This window comes from Corvus brachyrhynchos, unplaced genomic scaffold, assembly GCF_000691975.1.
Source record: "Corvus brachyrhynchos isolate BGI_N302 unplaced genomic scaffold, ASM69197v1 scaffold70, whole genome shotgun sequence".
NCBI classification, from domain to species: Eukaryota; Metazoa; Chordata; class Aves; order Passeriformes; family Corvidae; genus Corvus; species Corvus brachyrhynchos.
In genome coordinates, this window is record NW_008236217.1 from 5,206,335 (window position 1) to 5,227,218 (window position 20,884).

The 20,884-nt window shown below is 36.2% G+C and overlaps 1 protein-coding gene across 24 annotated transcripts in view; it reads right to left on the bottom strand.

Moving 5' to 3' along the window:
• The window catches only part of AFDN (afadin, adherens junction formation factor), an 85,658-nt gene that overhangs the window by 41,344 nt on the left and 23,430 nt on the right, over positions 1–20,884 (bottom strand). For 16 of the 24 annotated variants that reach the window (XR_001865703.1, XM_017745771.1, XM_017745788.1 and 13 more), the window contains 10 exons: positions 16,779–16,840; positions 15,692–15,897; positions 12,012–12,032; positions 11,126–11,271; positions 8,772–8,866; positions 6,435–6,700; positions 5,793–5,936; positions 4,438–4,636; positions 2,718–2,821; positions 1,202–1,288 (listed from right to left, as the gene is read on the bottom strand). Coding sequence is in view for 23 of the 24 variants with exons in the window: in XM_017745771.1 (XP_017601260.1) it covers positions 1,202–1,288; positions 2,718–2,821; positions 4,438–4,636; positions 5,793–5,936; positions 6,435–6,700; positions 8,772–8,866; positions 11,126–11,271; positions 12,012–12,032; positions 15,692–15,897; positions 16,779–16,840 (1,330 nt within the window). In the remaining variant the exon portion in view is untranslated. The remainder of the gene's footprint in view (positions 1–1,201; positions 1,289–2,717; positions 2,822–4,437; positions 4,637–5,792; positions 5,937–6,434; positions 6,701–8,771; positions 8,867–11,125; positions 11,272–12,011; positions 12,033–15,691; positions 15,898–16,778; positions 16,841–20,884) is intronic. The other 8 variants (XM_017745845.1, XM_017745802.1, XM_017745906.1 and 5 more) reach the window with 1 other exon arrangement.

The window sequence follows — 20,884 nt, forward strand, 5'->3', positions numbered from 1 at the left end:
GCACATTTTGAAACATTCAACAGAAATGCAGATGGCAGTCAGAAGTCTGATACATATTTAATTCAGTGTCAAGATCAAGTATTTGCTTCTCAAATTATTAACCCACTCCACTAAAATCAGAGCAGAATATTGACTTACATTTTTCAGATCCTGAATTATTTCCTCAATAACTGCTGGTTGTTCAGCACTATACACCTGACACCAGGCATTCCTTTACAGATGTCAGAAATCACTCTCAAAAGCTGATACCATGCAAGATTACCATTTCAAGAACAGACTATGAAATGAGTGAAAGTTGTAAAAAAAACCAAAAAACCAAACAGTGCTGTTTAGAAGCAATTAACTATGCAAGGTAACTTAAAAGTAAAACAATCACATTTTCAGTTCGTGCACTGAGTGCCAAGGAGAACCACAGTATTCTGAAATTTCACGTATTACACAGTGAAGAGACATTAGGAAAGACTTGTTCCATCTGTTGCACACCACGTGACTACAACATAGAATTTTGAGTCTCACTGCTGCATAATTTGTAACAAGTTTTAAACTCAAAAGATTGTGTCTGCTACTTGATCCAGTTAACAGAGCAAAACCAACCAACTAGTGGAGTCTTCCATCTGGTGGCTGGACCTGTATGTGCATTCTATACATTACTATGCAGTGCTACTAGGTACAGCATACACCCACAATTTTGGCTACTATGCTGTAGGTCTCTGCTATAAAGAAACAAAACTGAAGCCATTCTTGCACCTTATATTTTTGCACTGTGCAAAAGATAAGGTTTCTTCACAGCAGAAAGTATTCAAACTTTAATGTATACGTTTGAATTGTTTTGTTCATTCATCAATTAACCCCCAGACCCATTCTTTGTATTTACTTCTTTACTTTCAGCAGAAGTGATAAATACACCTGTTTATTAACTTTAATAATACTGCCAATTTTTGGCTCTGAGAAAACTAAATAAACCAGTAGCAGAGTTTTGAATTTCAATGTCTTAATAACTGCAACAATATTATGTTTCCATTTGTATTGTCCACATCTGTGTATTTTACCAAAACATACCCCAATCAGAATAAAAGCATGGTCAACACAATGCGCACAACCAACTTAAGGGAAACAGACTTTTTCCATTAACATATTCCACAGTAGGCTGATAAAAACAGAAGCTTTTTTCAATAACACGTAAACAAACCGACTTCCATACCTTGGCAGCAACAATGCTCAGTCCCATTCCATTTTGTTTTTTTAGTGTTACAGTGATAATTTCAGGTTCTTTTCTCAAAGGCTGAGCCTATCAAACAGCAAAGGGGAAAGAAGAAAAAATTCAGAAGTTCATGTTCACTGCCAGGCTAGGAAAGTAACTAAGCAAAATAGTTCATTACAAACAAAACTACTTTGTTAGAGCAGCAGGTCTCAAATCCCAAATAATGTATCTGGTATCTATTTTACAGGTACAATATCTAACATTTGATTAATATGGATTCAGATTAAGAACTATACCTGTGTTATACTACACTGCTGAAACTTTGAGGTCCACTCATTGTTTCTCCTTTAATTCAGTAAAGAGATTATTCATGAATCAAAAATTGAAATGTAACAGGTCTATAAAATTGTAGTAAATTTTAACAAAAACTGAAGTTCAGATTCCATAGGCTCCTATTACAAATGTGAGGGTGATCTACATAGCTCAGTTTTTAGTGCTGCATCTAGAAGATGATGTTTTCTTTGCAGAATTATTACAAAGCCAATTAATTACAAAGGCAGAGTTAAACCTTTGAAATAAATTTCAAAAAAAATTCATTTCTGAATACTCTCGAATACAGCCTGAGCCCCCAAACATGTTCAGTATTTTTTTTTAATATCTTTCAACATTGCCAGCTCCTCAACTCAAAAAGTTTTAATCACAATCTTCATTAGCTGAAGCCTGTCAGTTGGAACACCTTAGCTTGTATTCATATTGAAACGTAACTGCGAGATCCACAAGACCCATGAGAAGTAAAAATATAAGCCAAGAAAAGTAATTCAAAAAAATATTAATACTTTCTGATTGAGTTCAAGTATTAGAAAAGCAAGTCATTTTTAAGCTGAAAATCCTAATTTAAAATATGAAGCTACTTCTGTTTAGCTGCTTTAAAAATTATTTCACATAAAGCCACCATCTTTCCAAAACCAAGCTGTTCTGTAACTTTGATATTCAAACAGACAAGCAGAAAAAATCCACCACCAAACAAACCCTTACAACAGAAAAAAAAAACTACCTTGCACTGAAGTGAGACCATTTTTTACTAAGTATAATGTAAAGGAAAACTAAATTCTTTTTTCTTCAGGGAAAAGCACGAGACTAGAAATTAATACTAAATATCTGGTTGGTAACTGCTAGTTTATAAATAAAAGCAGCCTGCACTTCCATTCACAAGTTATTTATAGACCCATGTCCATATATGTTTTTGCCTGTGTTTAGAAGAAATTTCTTCAGTTTATTCTCAGATTGGGGGAATAGGACAAAGTTTGCTTATGTGAAAATTATAATCATGCTACAGCCTAGAAAAACAGTGACTTAAAAAAATCTGCAAACAGTTCCTTAAATGCACCAATTCACTTATGAACTACATGCTTAACAATGAAGTCTATTCTTCCTAGTAAGGACTAAAACTGATCACATAAAACTCAATGGCTTGCCAGGATTTCAGTTGATAATTATTCACTGAATCAATACTTACCAGCTCAGCATTCTCATGTGACAGGTGACTTTCATAATCTGCACCTTCAAAGTATATTGTCCATGTGCCTGGTGACCGTGGATGAGGTGTTAGTCTACAAAAACCTAAAGGAAAAAGTAACATCAGTATAGTCATGGTATTTTCTCAAGGGATTAATTAAAATAAAATAGTATTCATCTTTTTGTATTCATTAATGTGTCAAATCTTGTATCTCAGATGCCATTATGGGCTTTACTGCAATTTTATGCTATTACCTACAAAATACTACAGTTCTATAGCAGTTGCTTCTGAGAAATATACTTATTTAAAAGCACTGCAAGCTCATAGAAAACTCCAGGCCTGTAAAATATTGCTTTTACCAACCAGATCATCTTTTAGAATACAAACTACCAGAACTCTGATTAAGACAGTGCTACAGAAATCTACTTTACAAAGGGTCTAGCTAACCAGTCTCAACATAGATTTAGCAGAGGAGCAGCTCTGCCTGCACTCATGACGTTTTTAAACGCAACACTGCAATTAACAGGCATTTAGTTGATTTATTTGTTATTTGAAAAATTTCTAGAATTTTGAAAAAGAAGCCACAGCAGTTCAGAAATATCCAACACTGCCTCCTAAATCAGGGACATTGAGAATCCACATCACACAGAACTTATCAATCACTCCATCCAAATATATGATATTCTCCTCCTCATAAAGAACATTTTTCAGCAATTCAGTTTACACTGTTTCACTGCAAAAAGTCCCTCAGCATAATTTAAGGGATACCCAAGAAGTAAAATTTTCAATGTATGCATTAAAAAAAGCCTTACTTATAATGAATATACAGCCATTTGTATGGCAACTGAATTATACTTACTAATTAAAGAATTTATTCTAAGAGTCTCCTTTCACCTCAAGACTACATCCTCTGTTACTCACTGGACTTCCAAAACAATCAGTTTCCTACTTTTCTTTTAAATGCAAGAATATGGCTTTTCTATAAACTAAGTTGGAAGCAACAATTGCAAAGCTTCACTCCAGTATAGAGCAAGGCTGCTTTTTCAATAGCCTTTGTTGCTACAGCCTCTTATTTATCTCAACATTCCTGTACAAATTTTTTAAACAACTGCTTGTAAGCAGAAGATTTAAAAATTCTAATAAAATTGAGTAGCACCAAATAAATATTATAACTTGTTCATTTACCGTAAATGCTCCGACAGACCCCCTGCTTTACTTTCTCAAGTTTAAGTCAACTTCATGCAACCACAAGATCTATCATTTACTTGTCATCTGAAATTCTGTTGGACTACAAATGCCCAAACCCTAAGTTCTTACACTGATCAACAGTGAAAGAACCATTTTAAGCTCATGGGGTTTTTTTTAATGTTACATGGAAGCAGCTGATGAGTAAAAAAAAATATGATTTAACTGTTCAATTCACCTTCATTTTAAAAATCAAAAAAAGTTTTGGAGCGAAGGCAAAACAATGTTTCAGCAGGCACTAGTAACTCAGCACTGCATACTTAGAACCTGGAAACTGAATGAGAGGGGCAGGAAGAAAGGGTAAGGATTAAAAAAACCTTAATAATTTTGATGGGTTGCAAAAGTAAACATTTGAAGAACATAGTATAGAAAGATTGAAACATACACAAAAAAGAAGTGGCTTACACTTAACTGAAATATATTTTGCATTCTGTGTTTGCTACACAGATCATTGTAAAACAACAAAAGAACTAACCTCTTTGACAGAGTGGATCTAAAAATTCTTGTAAACCACTTGGAACATTTCTGACAACATCACAGGAATAGCCATCTTCTGGTAAAAGAAAAGGTAGCTGTAAGTCAGGATCCTCTTCCAGCTGGACTTCTCGGCCATCACTGCGAGCAAGTTCATCAGCCGTATTTTCTGCAACAGTTACTACATTCTCTATCAATTCCTGGACAGAAGGCAGAAAGACACTGTTACCACAAAGGGATAACTTCATTGAGTTAAAAAACCTAACATTAAGAAGATGCTAAGATTGAAAGAAAAATCAAAACTGGAAAATAAATTACCAGATATAAAACTTCTTTGGCTTCGCTATGTATAGTCAGAACACTGCACTGATTTATTTTATGACATCTAGTAGATAACTGTATTACCAAATGTGACAGAAACTCTTATTTTTACTTCAGTATTTTTCAAACTTGTGGTGCATGTTTTTAATTGAATATTAATAATAATAAACCAAGCAACTATGGAATTCTACCTATGTGTAAACAGGTAATATAGATTATGTTCTTCAGCAGAAGACTTTGTGGTTTGGTAGCCGATATATAAAAACATCTCCAAGCTACAAGTCCCTCCTCCCCCTACACCTGTAGAGCTGTTGTATTAGTGTCTCTGATTTAATAAACAAATGTATCTAAAGTTAATAAAACATGGACTTTGTACACAATGCATTCAGCTATATAAATATTAGACTGCCTCTGCCTTTTTTTTTTTTTTTGAGATCAGAGAACTATTAGAGTTTACCTGAAGAGTGTTTTTTACAGTTCTGCAAGGAACACACTACACTGTCTTTTGACTTTTGCCATGGATAAGACTTAGAATAGTCAGTCATCTTAAATATCAAGATAAAAAACCAGTTCCAAATGCAACATTATACAGATATATACATACAAATTCCAGGTGTCAACATGTTAACCAAAGGACAATCTGTCCACTGTTTGTATGAAGGGATTCAAGATCCATGGATTTTTACATCCTACATGTGAAAAAGCCTAGTGTTCCTGATGCTTTCCTTTGATTTCTACAAATTATCAATCTTTGTTCCTTCTGGTTATACACAGAACCAAATTTTAGGGGTGCTGTGTTCTCTTCTACCACCTTTCTGTATTTCATGACAAATGGTGTAAGATGCAGTGACACCTCTCTGAATACATGCAGCATGGAGTGGTACCTTTCTGTCCAACTCAGTGTAAGAGATTCTTGATAATATCCTGCTTGAGTCAGTGAAGTACATCCACCAAAGATAAGATAGCTGTTTACAGACAGTGGTTTTTTATCTCAGGTATGTTAAAACTGCACAAAGAGTGATAGAAGAATCTTACTGTTGGGATGAGTGGTTCATCTGGAGCACAGTGATAATTCTGCAACAAAGCTTGTAGCTGCAGAGAATTCAGCTTAAAGCAAGTACTGTTAATATTTGGAACATCTGCATGTGAGTATTTGTCCATGGTAAGCAATGTGGTTGCCTAGAGGGGAGAAAAAAGTCACAGATGACAAATTCAAACCAGAATGAAACCTTAAGCCTTGTGTCTAAATGCTCTCTAGATAAGAGATAGGAAAAGAGAAAGCAAGAAGCCAGATTTGTAACAGAAGCAACATAAATATCCCCAAAACAAACACTAAATATATTTCCTGTACCAAAAGATGAACTAATACTAAATCTATAATAAATTAAGCACATCAATTTTTCAGCTACTCTTCCTGTCTCTGTTCAACATAGTTACAGCTCAGTCTTATAAACAGAAATTTAACATCCATGTTCACTATTCATTTCACTTGTAAATTAACCATTAATGATGTTGAAAACGTATTTTGTGTCTTTACCTCAATGCTACCTCAGTGTTCCAGGATTGATTCACACAAGCCATTCTTGTCCACATGCTATTTTCTAGGAACACAGCATAGGCAAATATTCTCTTTGAATATACAAGTATGTGAGAAGTGTTAATCATAAATACACTCACCTGTACTATTCTGCTCAGGTGGCAATCAGCAGCCAATTCTAAACCTTGTTTTTCTGCCCAGGCTTCAATGTGGCCCAGCTGTTGGCGAACAATAGCTCCCCAGTAATGTGAACATAACCCTGAATCTGGGGCTGTAACTAATCTGTTAAAAAGCCACATGTTGATAAAATGAAACAGCTGGGAGAAGAGCTGTATAGTTAGAGCAGCATTCACTCTACATCGTCGCAACAGGGACATGGCTCCAGTCAAGGTATGCAGCACATCATCTACAGAGATAAAACAAAGAGTCAGTCATGTTCACATACTGCAGTGTACACCCGGCTTAGGCAGTAACACAGAGACACTGAAGTCAGGCTGGTGAATGCTAGGTGGAACATGTACTTAAGTTACACAGGCTTTCAGAAATACATGTACTGCTCCATGGTTTTCAAGATAGAGCAACATTAAAATGTTAGGCAGAATGTAACCCCTGAAACGAAAATAAATTATTGGGGGAAAATATTTATCATACAAGTAAATAACTGGCTATACCCAACATTTAAATGACATCCTCACTTTAGTAAACTGATTTTTCTATTAGTTTTTATACCAAGTTAAAACCTTCATATTCTATTGTTTCAAATACATATTCCAATTATTCCATAGCTTCTTGAAGTTAAGTATCAAATTGTACTCAGAAATTTCAGCAGAAGTTATTTGCATTGTATGACACACTTAAACTATAGAATGCACCTTCTGTTTACACATTAGATTTTTAAAACATTATTCAAAATCCCATTTTCCAATTACTGCATTGCAATAACTAACAAGCAATAGGGACTTCTGTTAGCATCACCAAGAGCAAACATCCTCATGTGTGTCCTAGTGGAAGCAACACATTTATCTCCAGGTCTTCTTTAAAGCAATATTTTTAATCTGAAATCTCTTTTGAAAAGACCATTAAATTAGTTTTTTTAGAATCAAAACTCAGGATTGTGTCTGAAAAAATTATCTGTAGGTTATAAGAAATCTATAAGGCAGCTCAAAAATAACTGAAATAAGAACAGCATCTGCCTTTATTCCAGTATCAGTTTGCTACATTTTCTGGGTTTGTGTCCCCAGAAGTACTCTCACTGTACAGGGCACTACAAACATAGCCGTGCATCTTTAGTCTTCCTTAAAGGTTCAATGCAGGAAAAAAGCAAGAACAGAAAGCTTAATACCTAAAGTACCAGAAAGCATCTATGAAATTTGTATAAATACTCTTTGCAGTTCAACAGAATGACTGTATTTAATTGCTCTGCAGATCACCTTTCCTTCAATTATTGAAGCATTGGAAGTCTGAGCACAGTCACTGAGCCAGGATTGCAGACACAGGGTGTTCGTACACATTGAGCAGGGTGCTCTCCTGGACAGGAACAGCCCAGAAAGGTTCACTGCTGTGAAGCAAGCAAAATGTTTCAAGTATCATGGCAGAGAACCCTGGCAGGAATCTACAAGGCCAGTCAGCCTGACCTTAGTAGCTGGGAGGTACTTGATCAGGTTCTCCCATAACAGCTCTACAGTGAAACAGCTGAGGTGAAGACTGGATAAGCCGATGGCAATGCACAGAGAGAACTGGTTGGACCATAGGACTTGGTGGATTTGCATTGCAGATACAATGTCCAGTTGGCCATCATGCGTTAGTGGCATCCCTCATGTTTTGAGATGAGACTGATGCTGTTTAATGACTTTAATTAATGATCTGAGCAATTGGATGGAGTACATTCTCTGCAAGTTCACAGATGACACCAAAAGGGGGCAAAATACTGACACAGTAAAGAGCAACAGTAAAGAGCAGCAGTATTTTTCAGAAGGGCCTCAGTAGGCTGGAGAAATGGGCTGACAGGGACTCCATGAATGTCAAAGGCAACTGCCAAGTCCTGCATCTGGGACGGAGTATGTCTGTGTGACAGCACAGGACAGGTGCCACCAGGACAGAAAGCAACCCTGATGAAACTTATGGAGAGATCCTAGTGACATCAAGTTGAATGTGATTAAACAGTGTTGCATACTAAGCTGTGAAGTCAGCAGCAGTGCAGCTAGCAGGAGGGAGAGAGGGAAGCAATCCTTCCTGTGCATTCAGCATTGAGAGACTGCATCTGGAGCACAGCATCGAGTTTCAGAATCCCTGGCACAAGGAGGATACAGATTTAAGGGACCAAATTCAGCAGAGAGCCGAATCATCCATGCAAAATTGATGCAAATAATTCTCAGGGGTTAAGGTAACTTGTAAATGTAGTACCACTAGTATAAATAGATTTTTTCCTTAACAATTAATAGTATGGCTTGGAAGACACAAAGATCAAGTAGTCTGACCTATTTTAGGCCTCTGAGGATTATTTTCCTCTGGATCATCAAGGAATGCTGGCATGTAGTTATTAAGCTCTGACTGCAGACAATGAACCAGGTACCTGGAAGGGAATGGGGAAAAAAAGTAAATTTTAAATCCTCTATGTGTTCATTAAAAATGGTTCTGAAGAAAAGAGTTCTATCAAATTACAAGATACCAGAAGTTTCTGTGTTATTAATGTGATTACAGGAAACCCAATAATACTTTTAAAAAGGCCTGAGAGACCAATTTTCCTACACCTTTCCTAAGAACACTGGAAAAAGAAGTGTCTGGGAACAAGCACAGACCTTTACATGCAATATTGCTACCACACTGGTAAGTGAACGTCATATGCTACATGAAGAGATGCTGTCAGGCCAACCTTGGGTTCCATAAGTTTGTAAAAATAATTTTTTCCAAACAGAAATACATTTTTTAAAATTTTAAAATCTAGCAAGAGTAGTACTTAAAAAAAAAAAAAAAAATTCATGTTCTGACCCAACACACAAAATCCTGAAATGGCCTAGGGCTTTGTGTGAGAAATTTTCTGATTCTTTTATTTCTCTTACCTTTAACTACCCTGAAATGAAAATCTGTTTCAGTATCCTTTCTTTTCAAATAATTAAACATTTTCTTTAACTCTGTTTTTGCTAATTCATTTATATGTCTTCTGTTAAAAACTGAAACTAAAAAGGAATCAAATTGTAAACACAAGTATACAAGAAAATATTTCATGGCTTTCTAAAACTCCCCCTTCGTTTCACTGGTAACATTTTTAATGAAATACCCACAATTGCTAGAAATTAAATCCATGACAATTTCAACCAGTACTGGGAGTATGCCAGTTACCATCAAGTGACATTTTCACAATAGACTTCTTTCTGTTCATGCTTCAGTTGTGCTTTTTTATTTGTCTTCTAAGTATGTATTTCAGGGATCTCCTAAAGTTAACACATGCATTTGGACTCTGCCATGTTACACTAAGGGGAAATTCACACAGCTAAAATTCAAGAACACTTTTGCATCCACACTGCTTATAATGCAGAGAGAAAAATACAGCACCATTCCTTCCCAGCCTCAGCAATATTCTGTCTTTCATGACTACCTGGCCAATTAAAGCAGCAGGAAGTTATTTTAAGACACCAATTCAAGACACTGAGCTGTGGCAAAAGGCACAGCTTCATTAACAATGAGTGATTAGAGATGATATAAAAATGGAAAGACTTTGTCAAAATAGCTACTTGCTATACCTACCCTACTTGCCCAAAATTTACCAACAGAAAAAAAAATGTATCTGTGGGAATCCATACAAAGGGGTTTGGTGCTCCCCTGAAACTTTTTCAAAGTTCAGAAAGCAATGGTAAGATTTCACAAACTACACATACTGCTCTTCTGAGAAACACAGCCCCTCAAAACTAAATAGTTCAACCATGGTTAGGTCTCCCAATCCTGTCACAGTACAAAAAGAGCACAGAATACAGTATTTCATACTGCAGAAAAATGAAAATACTGCATTTAAAATATTCATCTTACAAGTGGGAGTACTGGGTCTAAGTCACCCAAGGTACAGTGGGACTTCTCTAAACATCAGTTTTGGATACACAAATTTGCTGAGAAATACTTGTTCAGTAGTGGCTCAGGGAGAAGAAAATCTTAATACAAACAACAATTAAGCCTTTCTTGTTGATTAATGTTGTGCTCAGCCAATGTTGTTATCTTTATTCAAGGACACTTTTCCTCTGAGGGTTTCCCTTCCCATTTGGATATTTCATTCAATTTTTCCTTTAATCAGTATTGTAACTGCCTGAGCTGACAAGCATAGCTTGATTTTTACTCCAAGCCAAAACCTGTCCGTCCTTTTTTAAGAAAAATCTGTGCAAAAAAACCACTGTGCAAATTGCTATTTATGAGACTTACAGAAGTAGATTATATTTAGAAGCTCTTGAAGAGCACAAGATTCATTACTTTAAAGACACAGGAATATTTAAGCCTATGTATTTACAGACTAACAGCAAAACTAACCTTTCGGCACAATTTCACATTATATTAAGAGAAAGCAATCAACACAAACTAAATTTCCCTAAAATTTTCATTGGCAGCCTCAACTATCACAAGATCATCTAACAGATGAAACTCATGCACAACTCAGGGATTCATATTCACAAAACAAGGCATCTGTCTAAAGGAGTAAGTCTAGCCTTTCTTGTAAGTTTTCCTCTCAGATATTTAACAATACACAAAAGACATTATTGCCATACCTAAAATTTGGCAGAAATGTGAAGTTTTTCTATGAACACAGAAACAGAAAATGGTAAATAAACCAGAAGTTTGATAGCCTTACTTGAATGCCATTTGAACCAAGTGTGCCAAAACATCTTGTGCATCCACAGTAATTCGGCTAAGATCTCTGTCTTGCTTTATGAAATTGAGTAATTCAGATGCATTTGCCATCCAAAAGGCAAGGGCCCCAGCAATATTCTTCTGTTTCTGTAAGTGGAAAGAAGCAAGAAATAATACAGCGAAGTAATTTTCTGGTAAGGCATGGCAGCTTAAAAAGGCTCCAAAGATAGACCAGTACCTCTTCCCATTTCACCAAACATCTCTCAGATACCAGATATTTGCAAAATGTTTGTATGTAATACTGCAATTGCTGTAACTACTAAGTTCAATTTTAACATGTTCACTGAACACATGAAATGCTAATAAATTGCCAATAGCCATATCAATGAAAGCCACAGTGTAAGTATCTAATTACACAGTGCTACGAGCTTAGCAGATGCAGTATCTGGTAATCTGTGCACTTTTAAGCGCATATTCACTACTGCCCACTGCCACACTGATACTGCACTCACTGGCTTTGATACCATGTGATTCAGTATCAAGTACTGATCTATCTCACCATCTCCCGACCACAAATGCCAGGCCAGGCAACCTCAGATGAAATCCAAAGAATAGGAACCACAAACAACAAAAAAAGAAAATAAAGGGAAGAAAAAGAACTTTGGTCATTTCATATCCACATTGAAGTGCGTTAAGCAGAAAACATGGAATGCCGTAAAAGTTGCAAAGTCAAAAAAGGATTTTAGTACTGCATGTTCCAGTTGCTGAATGAGTGTTATGAACTGTTCAAGTCCAGCTGTTTGAGTATTGTATTTTGATATGGAAGCAGCATGAGAAACTGAGCTAAGCCAACATAGCTAGGATCACTTCCCAGCAACATATCCTACCTGATCAACCTGGTCTACCTCCTGGAGAAAAACGGACGAAGGAAATCAAACAGAATAGAAGAAAGAAACTTGTGAACAATCATGAAAGCTTTAGAAATCAAACACTAAATATGAAGGTACAACACATGTTCACAGTTTTACACAGATGCATTAATCACTAGCTATGATGCAACTGAGCTCCTTCTAAAAAATTAATTATTTTAATAGGACCAGTAGCACAACAGCTATGAACTGAAGTGCCCACGTGTCACAATTAATTCAAGGAATTAATGCTTTAAACTAGTTGTCATCCCGGACTGGTTATTCTATGCTCAGTGTGCCACAGAAACCTTGCAGAAATTTTTGCAGGCAATGGGGTAACTAGCCAACAAAAACAACAGATCCTGGGAGCTATTTGCCCACACTGCTGCAATGGAGACGATATACAAACACACACGAGGAGGGAACAGAAAACCCCCATCCAAAAAGAAGAAAAAAACCAACCAAACAACAACATTCAAAAGCAAACAAAATATACAGAACACCTAGGACAGATTTAATACATGGCTTTACAATTAAAGAACAAAAAGACTGTTTGAAACAACAGAAGAATCAAATGAAATACCACACTACGTTTCGTAAATGTTGGTAAATATAAAGCTACACTGAGTCAAAAGAAAAAAAAGAACCCACCAGATGTTTGTCTGATTATTTAGAATTGAGCTCTTAATTATTTTTTGCTTTCTAGCCAGATCACTTTCCCCCACTCACAACACGGTGAACTTAGATGCAAATATTTGAGGTGCTACTGTTTCAATTTTAGTTAGAGCTCAAAACACCAAATCACTGCTTTTTTGTGTCCTCCCCCTTTCCAACCAAAGCACTCTTAACTGACTGAAGATGTGTTGGCACAGAACAAAAGGAAATGCTCCTTCTACAAACAAATGTTAAAATTTAAAAAGGATGAAAAATGCCACAGAATGTTTTGGGGGAAAAAAAAAGGATAAAAAAAAAGGCTTTTTAATATGAACCAAATTTCTAATCCTGATTTTTTATTGAAAGCACTGATCCTTCTCATAAATCTCTCCTATCTTATCCCTATCTCATACAAAGTCATCTCTAATATTTGGATACAAATATTATATTTGAAGTCACAGATTCAATTTGTTAGCAAGTACTTCTTGAGTAACTTCACAAAGAGACTTGATACCTTTCTGATCTAGGCAGGCAAAATTAGGATCTCAGTTATTAATTTACTCCCACAGTACAGGCACAGGAGTTTGTGCACCTTCTCACTACTTCTGTTTTGGTGCCTCTCTCCCCTTGCCTCTCATTTGTTTTCTCTGTCTCTCCCACCTCCAGATCCCCTTCAGTGCAGTAATGCTTTACAGCTGAGACACACCAAAAAAGCTATGGTGATACAATTTATTACATGGTAATTTGACTGTGACAGCTTACATTACAACCACTTACATTACACCTTAAATCAAGTAATTTGACTTAGCTTAGCCTGTACTACTTATACTCTATGAAGACAGGCCCAGGTTAAAGACATTTTACTGATGATTAGAATCAATGTATTTATTTCTTTGCCTTCAGCCCATTAACCTTGAAATTCACTTAAGTTTTACTCTTTTGACCCAGGTGTCATTTCCCCCCTTTCCTCTGGCTCCTTCAGCATGGCATTTGAAACGAAACTCCTCCCAATTTTAAAGCATCCTCTGACTCCTCTTGGTTTATTTCTTGCAACTAGGCAACATCTTTCACAAACCACAAATACTGCTTCCTTGCTCATGTGTTCCTTAAAATTTAGGCTGGAGATTAGATTGCAGCTGGAGTTACAAGGTTGTAGGAATGGCCTTTCACAAAGGCCAGTCCAGACAAACAGTTGAGTTTAACAGTTTTGCATAGTATTAGCAGGATTATAGAAAATACATTTGCTTACAACCACAAGGCTGCATGTGACTTGGGAAGCCCTTCTCAGTGCAGTAAATGAACGTTTTCACAGGATAGTCTACTTTCTAGCTTTGATTTGTTTTCAAATAAAACTGATGTTTGAGTCCACCCCACTAGTATCTTCTAGCAACTACCTCATTAGCCATTCAATACTAAGAATGGAAAACTTTATTTCTGCTTTCCCACTGTACCCACCTCCGTCACTACAAGTCTTTTTAGGTTCATTGTAACTAGTATACATTAGTTATATAAACTGAGTGACTTTCTTTGATTCAGACCTGTAACTTCCAGTTTATATTTGAAGCCTACCCCTTCTCTGTTTACTTTCCATTCTAGCAGCTGAATTGCTTATGTGCAGGCGGGCTCTTTCCAGTTCAGGTTCTCCACTACAGCCACAGTCTCCTCTCTTCCACAGCCAGATTTAATCTCTTTTTCTTTTTAATAGAAGAGCCTGAATATTAATTTTTGATACCATTTCAGTTTTATCAAATATCTATTGACTGTGACATCAAGATTCAAAGCAATGTACTAGTTCTTCATTTCAGAATCAAACTGCTTTTCAGTCTCTGATCAGCTTTGGAATGTACACAGAAGGCAAATCTTACTTTCTTATTGCAAAGTGTCCTCAACATCAGCATTTCCTCCCAATCTTTCCTGTGGAAGGTGGGAGCCTGTTGTAGAAGTTTACACAGGGGTCTAATGCTAACATTCCCCTGCTGAAAACTCCACTAAATCTTTCCAAAACCTGAACAAAAGCTGAACAGTTTTGGTTTGCTTGAGTTTCATGCCACTCCTGTTGTTCACTTTCCTACTCTCCCTTAATCAAGTTATTGTGTAGCACTTGCAATTGTAAATTCTGTAAGGCAGGACTGACATATTTGTTATGCCCATACAGTATTTAGTGCAGCAGGGTCCTTGCTGCTACTCTGGCAGCACTATTTGCAACAAACACACCTGTTTTAATAAATATAGAAACATATTTCAATTTTTCTTCTGAGAAAAACCTGCAGACAAAGAAGTTTAATTAATTTAATTACTGAGGATACATGAACTAGCACCCCTTTTTTTGAGAAAATGACCGGTCTGTTTTATCAAGTTACACAATGCAAGGTATTGTCTATATCACAGACAACGCAGTGGATCTTATCCTGCATTTCTACACAAAACAGAATTCCCCCTGTGCTTCTGTAGAAGTCTTGCATGTATAGTAGCAAGAGCATTAGACTACATATAAAATATTGGAACATTTGAGAACTTCTATTTCTCTTTACAAAGCAGTTGTGTGAGAGTGGTTCAAGATGTCCAAGTTTTATTACCATTTTTGTGGTTACAAAAGTTGCAGAAGTAACAGGATCAAAATTTAAAAGCCACCATTATTTTTAATATGTTCAAGCATCAGTCAGTGCAAACAAATGCTATCTATACAGTATTCTTTAATAAGCCCATCCAACTTGTTTTACAAGGGTTCACAGCCAGAAATGTTTGCAAAGATCTTACCTTCTAGAAAAGTCACCTCTTGTCAGAGAACATAATCTTCAGAGCAGCAGCCACTCCCTAACTTCCCACATTGCTCAGGAGAGAGTTTCATACCACTGACATTATTCACTGACATAAAGGGCAGTCAATGCAGGCATTACTGTTTAATCAACTACTGTTAAGGGTCACACTAAGAAAAAGGCTAAGAAGTTCGCTAGATTAACAACGTGTAGGTAATTCCCTTGACATATTTTGGCAGAGTAACTCACCTGTATCACTCCTTCCATCATGTTCACCATCTTGTTGACTATTGCAATGACTTTGTGAGTACGCTCAGCAGGAGTGATGTCAGGTCTGTATTGGCTGGACAATACATACCGACATGTCATATACAAAACATATGTTGGTGACAGCTTAAAATGAACTGTTGAGCTATTTGTGTAATTTATAATAGCAGATAAGAAGGCATCTTCAGCTGTAGACAAAGAGGAAAAAAAAAATCAGTATGTCATAAAGCCATAGACAGAAAGAAAATGAAAGAAAACAATTTCACAGCTTGAGGCATAAAGGATTTTCTTTGGGAGAAGGAGAGGAAGGGGGAGCAGCTTACAGGAATTTGAACTCTTAAGCTGTCTGTTATGTACCAGTTAGCTAGACACACTAACAACACACTTCTAAATAAAGCCAGAAAATCTGATCATTGGGAAACATTTCTGTTCTAGTTCCTATCTCTTTGCTGAAAATTTGCATATTCAAGTAAACAGGAAAATGCAAGATTTCTCTTGTACATTTTATTCCAACAAAGCTCCCATACTAAAAAAAAAAGTCAGTCTTTGCTTGCTCACAAATCTATTTAGTTTCAAATATTTGAAGTATGGACAGTCTCTAGTATGACATTTTTCTACCAGATCTGAGGCCTTAAAAACCTGGGGACCAAGGTAATAAAAAATTAAACTCTAAACGACAATGTAAATCTAATCAGATTTTATATAAAATGGATTTTGACCAAGACACCATCTATTATACAAGCGTAGAGAACTACATAGAAGACAGTGAATTCAATGTACTGTTGAGGAGATGGGATTAAAATTTTTTTCACATTTAATTTGAATATCTGAAGATGAAGAGTTGAAATGCAATCAGAATTAAGATACGCATGAACATGCCTCAATATCTAAAGTATCTGTTCACCCTCCCAACAAAACAAGTTATACTACTAGACTGTCTAGCATCTGTATAGTCATTATTTTTTTCAGTGTTTACTTAAATTACCCTGAAGTTTTCAAACTGGCTGAAATATTATAGTATAGAAGAACGCATTAGCAGTTAAGGGATGTAACTTCACAGTCTACTCACAGCTTTCCCTGAATTCAATACTAGCAGGCAGTATCAGTTCTGGTCCATGGGTATCCTGAGATCTAAAGAAAGACAATGAAAATTGAAACAAGTAATCCACACGGGTGATATTAATTACTGTAAAATTACATATTTCTTCAAATACACTGGTTCCAAATATTGATGCAACAACCTTCCATAGAAGCATCGTTTTTTTACCTTTCCTCCAGAATCATTCAAGCTGTATTTGCCAGCAACACAACAGATAAAAATACAGACTTGAACTGTGGAGTCTGCGATATTAATGAACACCCTCTTCTGCACTGCACGGCAGACTGATAGGATTGCTTTGCCACCTGCCATTGACAGGATTCAAATAACAAATTATTCATGGATACATGAAAGAAAGTGAATGAAGCTTTGCCTGAAACATCAGCTTGGTTACAACAAATGTACTTTGCTGCCTTTCAAGCCCTCAAAATTTATGAAGACTTGGTCAACCTATTGGTCCTTTTTTCTGGTAAGGAGGGAAAGGAGGTCAAATCCAGTCCCTACCCCAACCTGGCTGTTGCTACACTACACTGAGAAACAGCAGTCAGCCCCAGAATCGTCCTCACTGAAACTGACTGCAGTGCTATTTCTTACCAGTACCCATCAGAGAAATCAGAGAGTAGGAAACTGAACGGAGACTTGGTTTTTCTGGTGCCTGCAAAAGGTTAAGTACGTATTTCACAAAACCATAGAATATCCTGAGTAGGAAGGGACTCATCAGAATCACTGAGTCCAACTCCTGGCCCTGCACACGATGCCCGAAGATCACACCATGTGCCTGAGAGCATTGTCCAAATGCTTCTTGAACTCTGTCAGGCTGGTGCTGTGACCACTGCCCTGGGGAGCCTGTTCCAGTGCCCAAAAACCCTCTGGGTGAAAAACCTTTTCCTAATTTCCATCCTATCATTACTGCCTTAAGCAAAGGCATTACCTGAGCAGTTCTCTGCAGTTGGGCACCTATTTTTAGGAAATAAGTAAAAGCTTAACATCTTCTGCATGCGATAACTACTTTAACCATATTTAACACAATAGGCAGCTTTTTAGTTTCCCCAACAACTTTGATAAAAGAAAGGAATGTAATATAATTATATAAGCCTCATTCTCCTGAAGATTATTAGTTATGCCACCAGGTAGAGACAGGACACTGAAAGCCTGTATTCAGCTACCGCCTGTAGTAAAAATCCACAATATAACTTTGAAGGCTGATGTCAAAAGATCTAAAATTAAATTTTAGCATATTGAATCCAAAAATTAGCAGTGCCTTTGGGTTTTGGTGGGGGTTTGTTTGGTTGCTTGCTTTTTTAAAAACTTGCAAAACCTTAAACCAGCAGAGAACTGAAACTGTGCCATCTATATAATGCCTTATTATAAGAAGTGCTCAGCAAATCCAACTTCTGGGGAGTTGAAGGTTAAGGAAGAGCAGGAACAGCATGGCAGTATGTACACAAATTTCTGCCATTTCAGTTACATTTCAAACACGACAGCAGGCTCTCTTTATGAAAAGCACCCAGCTGGTGTGTAAATTGTAGTATTTTGTGTCTTTTTATTGCTATAAATTTAAAATGAACTAATTTGTCACCACCTCCACACTGTCAAAAGTGCATCATCTTCACTGAGAACTTAATTACTAGAATACTTACATAGAATACACACATAGAATACATTACATAGAATACTTACCAATATACAGCATTATAAAACAGAACTATACTGACAACTCCAGAGAAATTTTTAATCTTTCATTATAGGAATGGTAACAAGATGTAGAAATATTTTAACAAACTGGCTAGTAAACCAGTGACAGATTTCAGCTGATGATTTATTTTATTTTCCTTAGAACAAAATGATATTCATCAGGTTCAGCACAAATGGAGGAACTGGATTCCCAGCCAATGAGAGACAATGTGTCATGAGTGATGAGACCTGATATTAATGCAAGATTGCTTACAGACTTCTGGAAACTGGCCATAAGAGATAAATTAATACAAAGTAATCTTTAAAAATTGTAATTTAATTTTACCTGTAAATTAGTTGTCTAGGTACAGATGTAGTAAATCAATTATTTAACTACTCTAATAGGAGTTCCCTTCAACAAATCATGGAGTCATAGGATGGTTTGGGTTGGAATGAGTCCTTGAAGATCATTTAGTTCCAACCCCCGTACCATCTTCCACCTTCCCCAAAGAACATGCAAAAGAAATACTCTGTAATTATGCTCTGCACATTAGAAATCTAAGTTGAAGCAATTCTCTGTGCTTCTGATATGATAGCACATTTTATTGGATACATTTTAAGTATATATTGTCTTTGTGCTATTGCTCTTATACAGCCTCTCTGTGGTGATGAAATTCTCTGAGCTAAACCAGTCTGAAAGTCTAGTTAGGTTTAGGAGGGCCATAAAATATTGATTAAGGGTTGCCTTCTCTCTTAGTATAGTGTCAGATAATATTACACTTTAAAATTGCATTCAAAGCAGTAATACATTTTCCTGCTATTTCTGTATTCTCCTAGATTGTCTCTGATAAACTGCACAAAAAAATGAAACACCATTGTGTGATTGTTTTAGTCAGCATACTAGGTATGTATAAATTTTTTAAGGCATGTTAAAGCTAGGAATCAGGTAAGCGTCTGCAGTCAGTTAACACCACTTACATATCATACTTATTTCCAACCAAACACATCTTGAAGAACTCCTGAAAGGTATCCAAGGCAAAAAAATATCTTCTCTTTTCTCATTTTTATTATATGGTTGCTCATGCTAATTGTAGTGTCAGTTATCTAGTGAGCATGTATGACCACAGTCCTTAACTAAATAGTCATTATGTTTCATTTCCAAGAATCACATTTCAATCAGAACAACCATACCCAGTAAGTAAACTGGAGTTATGATCTCAAATCTCAATTATTTTTCTTTCTAGAAATGAAAAATCATGGCAGCCAAGTTCTAATCTTTGGTCTTCAACCCATTCAGTGTATTATTGGAAGAAACTCTTATTTATCTTACTATTCACCTTTAGAGAGCAGTGATGAGCACACAAAGACTACCCACAAGAACATTTAGTGTGGGCGGAAGTTGTACAGTAACAAAAACCTGGAGCTTGCCAGTGAAGAATTTTTGGTTTTTCATACTAACAAAGCAGTTCACAATTACTGTCCTTAGAGTTCATAAAAAGAGACCAGAGTATCCCAGAGGAAACCTAACTAAAGGTCCACAAAATACATCCACAAAAGGGAAGAATTCCGTGTAGTCAGGCAACCCATTGCCCAGTTTGTCAGTCCTAATCTGACATCATGACTTTGCTAATTTGTCAATCTCATAAACACTGTGAACGAATCTGAGAAACAGCACATGATAGAAGTGCTGTATTTAGATAAACATGACTATTTACACAATACATACTACAAACATGTAAGACATGTACATTAATAAAATATCAATGTCAGGGCTGGCAATGAAGATCTCTGAGGTTGTAGTTATTACAAATTTAAGTGTGATCTAGATGCCTCTAAAAATACTTTCTGCACACAGGAACCATGGTGAAAAAGCCCTTGTAAAGACTAGCAATTTAAAAATAAATTCCTCTCTTTAGAAGGAATTTAAGAAGTTAAAAAAAACCCAACAAAATGAAGCCAAGATACAGCTCACAGATGGCTCTGCATTTTTGAAATACAGCACAAGATAATCCTCTTCATAGTATTTTAATAATCTTCCTACAGATACAGATGCACAGATCAAGGAATATTAACAGCAGAAACCTCAAAAACTTCTGACAGGCTATAAAAAGCTCAGAAAGAAATTCTGTTCATCTTTTATGAGGAAAATTACAGTTAAAATACTAGTAATTCAAGAAGGAGTTAAATCTTCACAACCTTAATAAAATTCTAAAAAAGAATCTGAAGATGAAAAGGCACTCTAACAACAGAGCGCAGAGTAGAACTGAGTTGCATTCTGGTCTAACTTCACTGGAAGTATTTAGAAGATGTCCCTGCTATGGAACATTCAAGTTCAAGTGGAAGCACAATTTTCTGCCCTTTTTTGGTTGTATTTTTTTCCTGCCACTCATATCTCTGAATTC